Genomic DNA, 15,330 nt, shown 5'->3' with positions numbered 1-15,330 from the left:
ACCATGCAGTAGGTTCTCTTACTGCATTAATGGTAAAAGCTGCTCAGTTGAGTCCTATTTTTGTTGTTAAGTCACATTAGTACAAATGTAGAATACAAATGTAGGCCACAGAGCATGATATTGCCTATTTGTGTGTGTGGGGGGGAAGAGGAATAGATGGTTGTTTTCTTAATTTGGCATTATTCGTTTAGTTTGCATAAATATATATACTACTTTAAAAAAAGGTTTGTTTGTAGGTTTTTCCATTGCTGCAGACAACCTAACACAACACTTTTAAAGCTCCATCAGTTAGATTGCTGCAATGTAAGTTTCACATGGGCACATAAATACAAGAAAGAAACTCTTAAAATAAACACTTTAACACATACTGGTAAGGCCATCAGAAAGGTACCAGTAGAGCATACCACCAAATACGTGGTCACTCCAAACCCTGCTAGAATGAGAATGTACAAGCCCACATACTCCCTTATTCATTATTCTTCAGTCTCTTCCTGCAAAAAATAATTACAACATAACACTGTGGGGGGAAAAAGTGGTGTTACTCTACCAAACTCTGTCCACAAACTAAGCTCCTCCACTCAGGACAAAAATGAAGCATCACATGCAGTAAACTATGCTCAAATTCATAACAGGGTTATCCCTCTTCTCTCTGGCATATCCTTTGATGATCTATGTAATAGTTAAAGCTTATGTGGATAGCGTCATCACTATGCTCCAGAGTTAACAATGCATTTAAATAATCAATGGAAGTTTACTCAGCTAATTTTTCAAGCTGCCTGTACACTCAAAAGACACGGCCATACTGGTTATACTGTGTTCACATTATATAGCTTTTCTTCACATCTACAAAGGATAGAGATGTCATAAAAAAAATGAAAGCAGATTCTGGAGTACAAAGTGTAGAAATCAGGAAAGAGTACTATCTCAACAAACCGTTGAGAGTCAGCTCAGTTCAACCCATGGATAAAAAAGATAAATAAAATGAATAGAGATCACCTCACCCTAACTACAGATTGTATGAACACTAGCATAGGGTGATATTGCTTGCTGTCTACTTCTTTTCTCTTGGGTGTATTCAATTATTGCAGTTATCTGTCTTTTACCACCTGCACGCCTTTTATTCTACACAAACTAGAACTCAGAATTTTACAGTTTTAAGGAAAAAAAACAAAAAAATCACCAAAACAGCTTCTAATGTAAAACATCATAAAGCACAATACATCATATACACAAACTTTAAGTATTACATCCATTCTCACCAAAATTCTCACGTAAGTTACAATAACTAATAATCCAATACATTAATTGAAACTTATTAATGGGATATTACCTTATCAATGGCTGGTGTAGAGCAACCAAAGAAGCATGGATTGTAACAGATATGACAGAGAGGTGGAAGTAATCAAACATAACATTGACGTAGTGATGAAGGCCCTGGTGTAAGCTAAAGTGCAACTTTAAAGTTCGGCTACTAATTAGTTGCAGTGTGCTCAGATCATCTGGCCTTGGGGGGGGAAAAAAAAAAGTGTAATTACTGGAACAATGTTTTAAGTCATCCAATAATAAAATCCCCAATACAAGAAACAGCAAACCATTATTTAAACAACACAAGGCCATAGCCATATTGGTCTTCAATAACTTTAATATATAAAATATAGTATTGTTTTATACTATATCATGTATAAATATAATTACATCTCTAAAAGGGAACAGCAGGATGGATAGGTAAACAACAAGGAATCTCTCCTAAACCCAGTAATTAAAGTCTGCAACCTGTCTCAAGAGATTAACCAGATTTTTTTGCCCACACAAATAAACTTCTAATATATGAATAGCTGAATAAAATAAAATAAAATAAATTAAGCATTCTAGATTTTAAAAATGTTTCAGCAATATTTTGTATTTACGATGTTATAATTTTAATCTCTCAATTTTAAAAAAGCAGTTAACAGGCATTTCAATTATTTAATAAAATTTGTATTATTTTTAAATTTACGAATAATCTGTGTCTGTGAAGTGTAGATCTAAGGATAGCAGGAAATTCATTTCATTAAGGGATTCTTCAATCTGAAAAGGAGTTAAAAACATGACAATTATGTTCAGTATTTTGCAAATTATGCCTAAAGGATCTGAATAGTTAAATATACTTGAATGGCAGATTACCTTCCGTTCATCTAAGAGCATTTTAATTTTGAAGATCATAACATCGTTCACAGAAACCTCCTCATTTTTGTAAAGAATTTGGAACGTTTTACTGCAAATTACATTGTCATGGACTGAAGCTGGAAACGCAAGATCAGCACCTGAAAATCAAGCAGACATAGATGTTTTAAAAGAATACAGTGCAGATAATGAAAATATTCTTTTGTTCTACTTTGAAATCTATTATTATTTTACAGTATCCATATGTATGCTAGACACCGTACAGCAGCCAAAGTCCCAATCTCGAAGAATTTCTATCTAATTTCAGATATGATGCAATGAAGTGAGCCAATAAAACCAGGGAGAGGGGACACTGCAGGAAGAATAGTGGGTTACAGCAATCAGATTACAGAGTTACTGAGCAAAGGTGTAACACAGTGCAGTCAGATTTTTTTTAAAGAAATATTATATATATATATACATACACACACACACACACACACACATATATAAATATATATAACGTAACATGCAAGTGTATTTGTTGCTTCATTTCTTGTGGCACTGGCTTAGAAGTGATTCTTCGGGAGTGATTTAAAATGAGAAGAGGGCAGTTAAATATATTACTTCCTCTTTGTTCCCATATAAGATCCAATAGTCTCCCGCTTTTTAAAAAAAATTAGAAATCAAACAAACAGTACAGTTAAATTCTTCAATCATATACAAATATGTAACTACTGATCAAAAAGGTGGTGGATTGAGGACCCTACATTATTTTTGCCTAACTAATAAATGAAATAAGGTAGTGAAATGTAACGATGAGAAGCACACTGAGATTTCCTGCATCTTCAAAACAATGATACATAGAACTTTTCATCTCCATATTGTTTTACAAACTTTAAGTAATCAGTCCTCTCAACATCCTGTGAGACAGTTACATATTACCCACATTTTATAGTTGGCAAAATTCAGGCAGAGATTAACTGACTTGACCAAAGCCACCGAGTGAATCAGTGGATGATCTGGAATTAGAACATAGGTGTTCTTGGCTTCCAATTCTGTGCACGTTACTCTGACAACATTACATCACATTCAAGCCTTATATTTGTTCAATATGGCACATTTACTTTAAGGACAGGATGGACTGAAGAAAAGGAGTGAACAGAAATATGGCAAGAATGGTTAGAGAAGTGGAGAGACTGCCTTGACAGGAAAGATTTAAAAAATTGTGTAAGTAATGACTAGTCTACAAATATTTGAAGGGTGTGACCACCAGAATGAAGAGGATTCATCCAGCAAACAGAAGAGGTTTAGCTAGGAGTAAATGAGATACAATTTTAAAAGCAAATATTTACTGACAGTGAAATGCATTAGCCTACTGAATAATGTCCAAGGAAATACACTTAAAACTAGAGTAGGCAAAACAAGAGTAAGAGCACTACTATGCAGTATATACTATACTATAACTATAAGGAACAATCCTCAATGGGCAGACAGGGCAATATCCTAATAGATGTTTTCCACTTCTAGATTCTGTAGGTGTGGCGACAATGCCCTTCTATAATCCTCAAAACATTTTAGTTTTGCCTTTTGCAATCTATCAGGAACTAGAAGCAAATATAAGTATTAGTTCATTGGAGTGTTTTTAATCTACATACTCAGGTTACATTTATGATTGCTATGAGCGCTATCCAACTCAAATTCAAGTTCTCTGTCTCCTGCCATGCAAGCTCTCTGCATGCCTCTTGGACTAAACAGCTATACAAGCTGCATCCTGTCAATCCCAAGGGATAGTCACCTTTGACAATGACTTCACAATGAGTCACATTTTCAGCTTTACAGAGCTGCCCAAATCTTGTCCCTTTTATATAGTGCACCAATCCAGAATGGTATAGGAGAATGAGGCTGAGGATGCACTGAGCTCACGTGAGTTTGGTGGTGAGAAAGAATAGATTCTTTCAAGGCAGACCAGCAGTCAGCAAAGAAGAATCTTTAAAGTCCACATGTGGACAAACACAATGTAGTACCATGAGCACTCCCTCGTGGCCCGAAGTCACTTTCACTGGGCAGGGGGTTGAGGTGCAGGAGGGGGTGTGGGCTCTGGGCTGAGGCCAAGGGGTTTGGAGTGTGGGAGGGGGCTTAGGGTTTAGCCTGGGGTAGGGGGTTGGGGTGCTGGCTCTGGGAGGGAGTTTGGTGCAGGAGTGGACTCAGGGCTGGGTTACAGGAGGGGGTGCAGACTCTGGGAGGGAGTTTGGGTGCGGGAGGGGATTCAGGACTGGGGTAGGGGGTTGGGGTGCAGGAGGGGTTCAGGATGCAGGCTCCGGCTGTGAGGTGCTTACCTCGGGCGGCTCCTGGAAATGGTGGCATGTCCAGCAGCAGCTCCTAGGCTCAGGGGCAGCCAGGCAGCTCTGCACGCTGCCCCCGCCCACAGGCGCCGGCCCTGCAACTTCCATTGGCTGTGGTTCCCCGTTCCTGGCCATTGGGAGCTGCGAGTCGGCGCTGGGAGTGGGGGTTTCGTGCAGAGACTCCCTGGGCCCGCCTGTGCCAAGGGGCCACAGGGACAAGCTGGCCACTTCCGGGAGCCGCACGGAGTCAGGGCAGGTAGGGAGCCTGCCTTAGCCCCGCTGCGCTGCCAGACTTTTAGCGGGCTAAAATCTCCCCAGTTGGCTTCAGTACCCTCCGGGAGATCGAGCCCAGCCCCAGCTGCGCTGGCCAGATCAGCCCCAGCCCCAGCGGCGCCAGCCAGCCCTTTGATCCGTCAACCGCTTAAACAAATTTTTTTAATTGTTTAAACGGTTAACTTTTAAAACGATATTTACATCCCTACTTCCCCGCACCTCTTGTCTGGAGTTTATCCTTCTCCAGATGCCTTTTCAGATATGCCATTGCAGTCTCAGCCCTGCTCCTTGGGCAGGGTCTCTCATGGGGTTCCCTGCCTGGAGAGCTTTCTCCTGAACTTCCACAGCTTACTGTCAGGTTTCCAGCCTTTGGCAGTTTCAGTTACTCTCTCAACCACACTCCCTTACAGCTTCCTGCTACCTTTTCTATTAGAATCCCCTGATTTCACTTACGGGGGGGCTTGTCTGGTAATCAGGGCTGGCTTAGCCCCAGGATCTTCAGCCCCCAGGCAAGCCATTCTGTTACAAACACATATTCCTGTGAAGAGTCGTTTTGGGCTGATTCCTCAAGCCCAGTTATCAAGTAGGGCCTATGAAAGCATCGTCTACTGCATCATCCTGCCTTACACTTACATGACTGGGACAGTTCCCTTTCCTCATTCTTCCCCGTTAATAAATAAATAAATAATAAAATCAAACTCAAAGAGCAGTGATTGTGAGTGAGACCCTGTCAAGGTTCCTTCCCCACTCTGAACTCTAGGGTACAGATGTGGGGACCTTCATGAAAACCTCCTAAGCTTACTTTTACCAGCTTAGGTTAAAACTTCCCCAAGGTACAAACTATTTTACCTTTTGCCCTTGTACTTTATCGCTGCCACCACCAAACCTCTAACCGGTATATAATTGGGAAAGAGCCCGTTTGGAAACATCTTTCCCCCAAAATCCGCCCAAGCCCTACACCCCCTTTCCTGGGGAAGGCTTGATAAAAATCCTCACCAATTTGCGTAGGTGAACACAGACCCAAACCCTTGGATCTTAAGAACAATGAAAAGCAATCAGGTTCTTAAAAGAAGAATTTTAATTAAAGTAAAAAGAATCACCTCTGTAAAATCAGGATGGTAAATACCTTACAGGGTAATTAGATTCAAAACACAGAGAATCCCTCTAGGCAAAACCTTATGTTACAAAAAGACACAAAAACAGGAATCTAAATTCCATTCAGCACAGCTTATTTTCTCAGCCATTTAAAGAAATCAGAATCTAACGCATATCTAACTAGATTACTTACTAAGTTCTAAGACTCCATTCCTGTCTGTCCCCAGCAAACGTATCACACAGATAGAGAGAGAGGCTTTGTTTTTCCCTCCCCCCAGCTTTTGAAAGTATCTTGTCTCCTCATTGGTCATTTTGGTCAGGTGCCAGCGAGGTTATCCTAGCTTCTTAACCCTTTACAGGTGAAAGGGTTTTTCCTCTGGCCAGGAGGGATTTTAAAGGTGTTTACCCTTTCCTTTATATTTATGACAGACCCGTTACCTATTTATGGAACCCAATGTGACACAGGACTCAACAGATCTGACCCAAATCTTGGCAGCATTGGCAGAGAAAAAAACTACTCTTTTGATACCCAGGCAGATATTTAAAAAAAAAAAAAAGTAACTACAGACTCTTCAGAGTAGTCTCTCAATAACCTTAGATATACTCTAGGGGGTTAATTCCTATGGGTTATGCAGCTTCAGGGTGGGAGAGACTGAAAGGTCAAGCTAGGGAATCACTGAATAAAATCAGTGGAGAATTCATTCATTCTTGTACCAACATGGAAGCAGACAGACCATCCCTAATCTGATTGATCAATTTCCTCACAGCAGGAAGGACTCAGAGCAGCTACTGAACTAAAACTGTCCAGATTTATTACACTGGGATAGCAGGCACTTATAAATGTTAGAACAATTTCCAGGGGCATATGATTGTATCCCTTTCCTTACATCCTTTATATAACAACTGGCCTTAGATTGTAAACGCTAAAAAGAAGGAACCGTGTATTTCCATGTGTGTATATACAGTACATTGCATAGTGAGACTCAGGCTTGATTGAGGTCCTTGTGCATTTCTGTAATATTATGTCCAAAAAATATACATTAAAAGAACTTTAAAGTTGCAAAGTCAGGAATTATTAGGAAATACCAGTATTATGGCTGCCTATGCAAACTTAAGTCGTCACCATTGGGCCACTATGGACTAGGTTTGTTAGAATTTGATTTTTATTTTCTTTGAACTTTGTTTGATAATATCCGTTTATTTTTAATTTTTTAAAATTTATCAGTTTAAATTTTCACAGCTGCAGGAAATTATGATGGTGTCAGACAATTACTTAATGAAGGCTCTTTAGACTTTAGATGTTGAGATTCAAAAAGTTAAAGCTTTATAAACATTAAAAACCAAACGATTGTCAACATCATATGTCAAAATATACAAAGTAAATACCCTTAAATCAAACTCTAAGAAGTTTTCAAGTAGGTTTTTCATATTTTGCCTTGCCGTAAATTTTGAATATTATTGATGGAAATAAGGGGTGTGAGAGGTTAAACTGATATTTAGCTACATTTGCCAATAAAAAACTAATTCCTCCAAGCCTAATTATGACACAGTCTTTACTTACACATACTATTACTTTCACAAGACCCCCTGACCCATTCAATTAATGGATAAAGTTATTCAGCGTTTCTTTTTATCCTCCTCATTCAATGTGTAGCCCCAATCCTTCTTGGCTGGGAACACTATCCACACCAGGCACTAGATACAAAACGATTACATTTCTAAGGTGCTCTGATCATAGTATCCGAGTGCTTCAGAAATATTAAATCGATTAATCTTCAAAGCACCCTGTGAAAGTACCTGGCATTTTTCTTTCCATTTTACAGCTGGGGAACTGAAGTACAGAGAGATTAAGGCTAAAATTGTCAAGTATCCACTAATTTTGGGCACCCAATTTGTGACACCTGGAGGTAGATTTTTCAGATACTTAGCATTTTTATAGCACTTTATATACTCAGAGTACCCATTGACTCTGGTTGCAGCTGTGAGTGCTCAACACTTCTGCAAATCAGGCCCCACATGTTCCATGTTGGGTGCCCGGCAAAGGAGGAACACACAAACAGTGGCCAGCTGTAAAAATTTTGGTTGAACTGACTTACCCAGCATCATACAAGAACTCAGCAGCAGCAGAAATAGAATCCAGCTGACAGGGGCAGCATTCACCTGTCTTACCCAAGAGATCATCCTCTCTCATCCTGCAATTCCCTGCCATGTTCACTACATATCTTTCCACTTCTGCAACAAATAAAACAGGGGTCCTACAGCCTGTCAAGGTTCCTTCCCCACTCTGAACTCTAGGACACAGATGTGGGGACCTGCATGAAAAACCCCCTAAGCTTATTTTTACTAGCTTAGGTTAAAACTTCCCCAAGGTACAAACTATTTTACCTTTTCTCCCTGGACTTTATTGCTGCCACCACCAAGCGTCTAACAAATATAACAGGGAAAGAGTCCACTTGGAAACGTCTTTCCCCCCAAATTCCTCCCAAGCCCTACACCCCCTTTCCTGGGGAAGGCTTGATAAAAATCCTCACCAATTTGCATAGATGAACACAGACCCAAACCCTTGGATCTTAAGAACAATGAAAAAGCAATCCGGTTCTTAAAAGAAGAATTTTAATTAAAGAAAAAGTAAAAAATCACCTCTGTAAAATCAGGATGGTAAATACCTCACAGGGTAATCAGATTCAAAACACAGAGAATCCCTCTAGGCAAAACCTTAAGTTACAAAAAGACACAAAAACAGGAATATACATTCCACTCAGCACAACTTATTTTATCAGCCATTTAAACAAAACAGAATCTAACGCATATCTAACTAGATTGCTTATTAACCCTTTACAGGAGTTCTGACCTGCATTCCTGCTCTGGTCCCGGCAAAAGCATCACACAGACAGACAGAGAGAACCCTTTGTTTCCCCCCCCCTCCAGCTTTGAAAGTATTTTGTCTCCTCATTGGTCATTTTGGTCAGGTGCCAGTGAGGTTGTCTTAGCTTCTTAACCCTTTACAGGTGAAAGGGTTTTTCCTCTGGCCAGGAGGGATTTGAAGGTGTTTACCCTTCCCTTTATATTTATGACACAGCCACAGCCTCATTCACTAAACTACCCTGATTCATCCCCACAGCAGGTTCATTCTATGCACTGAGTGAGGCAGGGAGTCTGTGGAAAGAATAGTAAAATCAGGTAATTAAAAACTGTATCACAATTGACATGCAGAACGGGGCCAAATTAACATTACACAATCAACCTTAATTCTGGCGTTCCCTAACTTTTCAGAGCTCAATTTTCCAACTTTTACATTTAAAAAACACAAACTGAAAAACAGTAATTCTCTCATGTGGAATTCATGACGCTCTCCAACTTGAGTCCTCAGTGCAGTCCAAGCCTTTAGATACACAGCAGAGACCTCTACCACTTGAGCTAAAAGACTAACTGGTAGCACAAGTAAGTTGTCACCATCTACAAAGATCAGCTCCTAAAAGGAGCTGAGAAATACATTTCGCTTGTGAATTTCATGGCTATTTGCTGACAGCAGAGGAACATAGACACTCTGGACTCCTGAGTGCAATTCCACATTCTGAAGGAGTTTTCTGCATAGGTACAGACCCTTCTTCTGTCTCTATGCTCCTAGCATGTCTCTGTCCCCTCTGCTCCCCTCCACCCTCAGACCCCCTGGCTCCAGTTCCTACAGTTCTTCAACCCTCTCCATTCCAGTCAGGCTGCTCCTCCTGCATGTTACTTGGTGCCACCAGGGGGAACACAACAAACATGTAATCTCCACGCCTGATTCTAACATTAAATGGGAGGGAAAGTCAAGTACGAGAGGACACAGCAATGGAGCAAGGAGCAACAGAGGGTAGGAGAATGGACACCAAGAGCAAAGAGAGTGTCAATACCAACGACACTAACAGTTAGGTAGGTGATATTGGCAGTAGAATGACAGTACCTAATCGGGTGAGGAATCTGGATGAAGCCAAGCAGAAACAACTAAGGTGTCTGTACACCAACCAAGGAGCCTGGGCGACAAAATGGAGGAACTAGAAAAGACAGTTACCTTTTCCGTAACTGGTGTTCTTTGAGATGTGCTGCTCATATCTATTCCACAATAAGTGTGCGTACTCGCCACGTGCACCAGTGCCGGAAGTTTTCCTCCTAGCAGTACCTGTACTGAGGAGCGCCCCCCCCCCCCACAGTGACCCCTGGAGCGGCGCCTGTCTGGAGCGGTATAAGGGGGGCTGCGCTCCCCTCACCCTCAGTTCCTTCTTGCCAGACAACTCTGACAGAGGGGAAGGAGAGTGGGATATGGAATAGACATGAGCAACACATCTTGAAGAACACCAGTTATGGAAAAAGAAAAGGAGTACTTGTGGCACCTTAGAGAGGTGCCACAAGTACTCCTTTTCTTTTTACGAATACAGACTAACACGGCTGTTACTCTGAAACCAGTTATGGAAAAGGTAACCTTCTTTTCTTCTTTGAGTGATTGCTCGTGTGTATTCCACAATAGGTGATTCCAAGCTATATCTGTTGGAGGTGGGTAGGAGTTCACAAGTTCTCGAGACGGAGTACCGCCCTGCCGAACCCGGCATCATCCCTGGCCTGGGAGACGATCGCATAGTGCGAGGTGAACGTGTGAACAGAAGACCATGTGGCGGCCCTACAAATGACCTGCATGGGGACGTGGGCCATGAAGGCAGCTGACGAGGCCTGCGCCAGAGTCGAGTGTGCCCTCACAAATGGGCGGTGGGGGAACCCCCGCCAGCTCATAACAGGAACAGATGCACAAAGTGATCCACTTAGAAAGCCACTGGGTGGAAGTCGGCTGACCCTTTGCGTGCTCAGCCGAGGCGACGAACAGTTGCGAAGACTTTCTGAACAGCTTGGTCCGCTCGAGGTAGAGAGCCAGAGCTCGCCTCATGTCGAGCGTTTGGAGATGGCATTCCTCACTAGTCATGTGAGGCCTGGGGCAGAGGACTAGCAGAAAAATGTCCTGACCCATGTGGTAGGCGGAGACCACCTTTGGGAGGAATGCGGGGTGTGGGCGAAGCTGGACCTTGTCCTTATGAAAAACCGTATACGGCGGTTCGGAGGTTAGGGCCCTGAGCTCTGAGACCCACCTGGCCAACGTGATAGCTACCAGGAAGGCCACCTTCCATGAGAGGTGAGACCAGGAACACGTGGCCAGTGGTTCAAACGAGGCCCCCGTGAGACGAGCCAGCACCAGGTTTAGGTCCCACTGCAGAACCAGGGGCTTGGAATATGGATAGAGATGGTCCAAACCCTTAAGGAACCGGCCGGTCATAGCATGGGAAAACACCGTGTGCCCTTGCATCGGGGAATGAAAGGCCGATATGGCCACCAAGTGTACCCTGACTGAGGAGGGCGCCAGTCCCTGGGCCCTCAGGTGGAGGAGGTAATCAAGGATAAGCTGGATTGGGGCGGCCATTGGGGAAACACCCTGGCATGCAGCCCACCTTGAAAACCAAGACCACTTCGCCACATAGTGTTGGATCATATTAAAGAAGTTCTGTATTAAAATCACAAATGAGTTTGAGTCCCCATAGTTTAAATTCCAAGGTATTACTAATTAAGAGGTCTCTTGGTTTTTGGTACTGTTTCTCTCCCTCTATGTGTGAAACTTGCAAGCTGCTAATTGCGTTAGTACATTCTAAGACAGTGTCTGTTCTCAAAGCAATTCACACAGAGAGAGACTCAAAGCAATATTCTGTAACAACAGAAACAGCACCCAGAGACTCTCCGCCCTTTTGTTGTATTAACAATTGTGATTAAAATAGAGATAGAGGATGTATGTGAATGGATGCTTGGTGCGGAAATAACTGAATGATCAGGGAGGTGCAAGCCTAAGAATCCAGTGTCCATCGGCTGAAGAAGGTGTCAAGTGGAAATAACCAGAGGACCCCCGGAGGGCAGACTGGAATCCACCCAACAGCCTCAAGAACGGGAGAACCAAAGAACAAGATAACATCTAGCAGCACGGAGCCGTCAGGAATGTGCCATCTGCCGATTGATTCAGCAACAGCATGATGAAGCAATTCCCATAGACTGGCATAGGAAGAAATTCCTATAAAAATGGACTCTAGAAAGCGAGAACTTTGGGGTCTGATTCTGCAAACCAACTTCCAGGAGCATCAGATGTGCATCTGACAAGGCTCTGCTCCCTCCTCATGTTTAGGCCACCTGGCCAGTGCCTTGGCATGAGCAACTCTAAGGCTGGTAACTATGATAACAACCTTGCAGAACTTCTGTGTGTGTGTATGTATGAATGTGTGAATAAATATGAGATTGAATGGAATGTTATAGCTATAACTAACTGCTTACTATGATTCTTTCTGTATACACAATAAATGTGGTATTTTGCCTTTTTCCCTTTAATAAGATCCTGCTGGTTTTTATTTTATTGGTATAACAATAGGAGCAGTGAGTGGAGGGCCGTCTACTTTCGAGGAGGACGCACTGAACGTGTTCCGAGCATGTCCTTTCCTTGCCACCTAGCCACTGAGCAGCCACGCCGTGAGGTGAAGCATTGCTAGGTTGGGATGGAGGCGGTGGCCCTGGTTCTGAGAGAGCAGGTCCAGGTAGAGCAGCAACTGCCATGGCGGAGCCACTGCCAGCCCCAAGAGGGTACTGTACCAGTGTTGCCTGGGCCATGCCGGGGCAACGAGGAGGACCCTGGCTTTGTCTGTCTATTTTCTCCAGGATCTTGCTGATCAGAGGGAACCGGGGAAAGGCGTAGAGGAGCTGGCCTGACCAGTACAGGGTAAATGCATCAGAGATAGCGCCCCTCCCTGGGCCCCCCCCGGAGCAGACCGGGGGCATCGTTGGTTCTGCCTGGTCACACCCCACCTTCGGAAGAGCTGGTGAGCCATTTCCAGGGGTAGAGACCACTCATGCCGAGAGGAAAAATTCCTGCTCAAGTGATCCACCCTGACATTCCGGGCGCCCGGCAGGTGGAAGGCTTTTAGGTAGATGTTATGGGCTATATAGAAATCCCACAGACTGAGGGCTTCATAGCAGAGGGCAGAGGATCGGGCCCCGCCTTGCCTGTTGATATAGTATATCAAGGCCATGTTGTCCCTGAGGACCCTGACTACCTTGCCCTCCAGGTGCGAGCGGAAGGCCATACATGCCAGTTGCACTGCCCTGAGTTCCTTGACGTTTATACGAAGGGGTAGGTCTTGCAGAGACCACCAGGCCTTGGGTCTGAAAGTTCTCCACATGGGCCCCCCAACCCAGGTCCGACGCATCGGACACCAGCTCCAGTGACGGACCCTGACCCTGAAGGGTACCCCTTGGAGCATGTTGTTTGGGGCAGACCACCACCGCAGGGAGGTGATCACCGAGTTTGGCACGGTGAGGACTTTGTCCATTCTGTCCGTGGCCTGGGAGAACTGCAAAGCCAGCCAGAGCTGGAGGGGCCTCATTCTGAGTCTGGAATGATGGACCACATATGTGCACGCAGACATGTGACCCATCAGTTGTAGGCAAGCCCTGGCTGTTGTCACTGGGAACCTTGTGACCGAGTTGATGAGCCCTTTCAGGGTCTCGAACCTGTCTGGTGGGAGAGAGGCCCTGGCCAACGCTGCGTCCAGTAATGCCCCAATAAACTCTATGCGTTGGACCAGGACTAACGTGGACTTGGCGTTGTTTATCAACAGGCCCAGGGCAGTACATGTGGACAGGAGGAGCGCCACATGATCCCTCACCTGCGACCGGGAGGTGCCTTTGACTAGCCAGTCATCCAGATATGGGAATATTTGGACCCCATGGCGTCTTAGATAGGCCGCTACCACCCCCATACGCTTTGTAAAGACCCTGGGGGCAGTGGACAGATCAAACGGTAGGACTGTGAATTGGTCGTGACTCTGTCCCACCATGAAACGGAGGAAGTGTCTGTGCCCCTCGAATATGTGGATGTGGAAGTAGGCGTCCTGTAGATCGAGGGCAGTGTACCAGTCCCCGGGATCCAGGGAGGGGATGATGGAGGCCAGGGAAACCATGCAGAACTTGAGTTTCACCATGTAGTGGTTCAGGCCCCGCAGGTCCATGATGGGCCTGAGCCCCCCTTTGGCCTTCGGGATAAGGAAACACCGGGAGTAACACCCCTTGCCCAGGAACTCCTTGGGCACCGCCTCTATAGCTCCTAGGTCCAGGAGCCGCCCCACCTCCTGCTCAAGCAGAGCCTCGTGAGAGGGGTCCCCCAGGTGGGACGGGGACGGAAGGTGGTTGGGCGGTGAGGAGGCAAACTGAAGGGTGTAACCTTGGGAGATAGTGTTGCGGACCCATCAGTCCGAGGAGAGCCGTGACCATTCCAGGAGGAAAGCACATAACCGACTGGAGAAAAGGAGCTTTATTGGGGGTAGGTCCCTGCTGAGAACTGGCGGGCTACCCCCGAGCATCCAGTCAAAAAAGCCTTTTGCCCGCCTGCCTGCCCTTAGAAGACCCAGGAATTTCCGTTGCGGGCGCTTTCTATAGTCCCGCTGCTTTTTGTGAGCGGCCTCATACTTCGGGGGGGGTGGTCTGGGCGGGAGCCTACTGCGGCTTGAACTTGGGTTTTGCCGGAGGAGGTACATCGAGGCCCACTGTCTGGAGGGTCGTACAGGAATCTTTCATTCCATGCAGCCTTGTGTCCATTTCCTCAGCAAACAGAGCCTTCCCGTCGAAAGGGAGATCCTGCATTGGTGACTGCGCTTCGCTGGAGAGCCCAGAGAGCAGAAGCCATAATGCCTGTCTCATGGACATCGCTGAGGCCATGGACAGTGAGGCTGTGTCCGCTGCATCCGAAGCGGCCTGAAGGGATGCCTTTGCGGCCGCCACCCCTTCCTCCACAAGTGCCTTAAACTTCTCCTTAACACACTTCTGGAGGGAGTCCTCATACTTGGGGAGGGATTCCCAGAGGTTAAACTCATAGCGACCCAGGAGAGCCTGATGGTTTGCTACTCGTAGCTGAAAGCTTGACGACAAAAACACTTTTCACCCGAAAGTAGCCAGCCTCCGAGAGTCTTTGTCCTTGGGGGTCGGGGCTGGTTGCCCCTGCCGCTCCCTGTGGTTGACCGACTCGACCACCAAGGAGTTGGGCGTTGGGTGGGTATACAGATACTCATGTCCCTTCGTGGGTACAAAGTACTTGCTCTTTGCCTTTTTAGAGATGGGAGCCAACGAGGCTGGTGTTTGCCACACGGCATTTGAAATTCTTACTACCCCTTCATGGAGCGGCAAGGCCACCCTGCCCGGTGCTGAAGGGGACAGCACATTGAACAGGGAGTCTGAGGGCTCTTCCATCTCCTCAGCCTGGAGGTAGAGGCTCGCTGCCACCCTTTTTAGGAGGTCTTGGTGGGCCCAATAGTCCTCCTGTGGGACCTCCGGTGCTTTGATGTCATCCGTCACTGGAGAATCCACCACCTGGTTCGACTCCGGGCACAGTATCGAGGACACAGGTCCCCCTGACCTTTTTTCTGGC

The 15,330-nt window shown here is 45.2% G+C and overlaps 1 protein-coding gene across 5 annotated transcripts in view; it reads right to left on the bottom strand.

Moving 5' to 3' along the window:
• The window catches only part of FAM135A (family with sequence similarity 135 member A), a 145,473-nt gene that overhangs the window by 75,464 nt on the left and 54,679 nt on the right, over positions 1 to 15,330 (bottom strand). For all 5 annotated transcript variants that reach the window (XM_027832720.3, XM_037894285.2, XM_037894284.2 and 2 more), the window contains exons 5-7: positions 2,164 to 2,303; positions 1,997 to 2,067; positions 1,331 to 1,504 (exon numbers count right to left, since the gene is read on the bottom strand). In XM_027832720.3, coding sequence (XP_027688521.2) covers positions 1,331 to 1,504; positions 1,997 to 2,067; positions 2,164 to 2,303 — 385 coding nt within the window. The remainder of the gene's footprint in view (positions 1 to 1,330; positions 1,505 to 1,996; positions 2,068 to 2,163; positions 2,304 to 15,330) is intronic.

This window comes from Chelonia mydas, chromosome 3 (assembly GCF_015237465.2).
Source record: "Chelonia mydas isolate rCheMyd1 chromosome 3, rCheMyd1.pri.v2, whole genome shotgun sequence".
Taxonomy (NCBI): domain Eukaryota; kingdom Metazoa; phylum Chordata; order Testudines; family Cheloniidae; genus Chelonia; species Chelonia mydas.
Note: the sequence above shows the minus strand (reverse complement) of the source record. Positions and strands in the feature narration are given on the sequence as shown.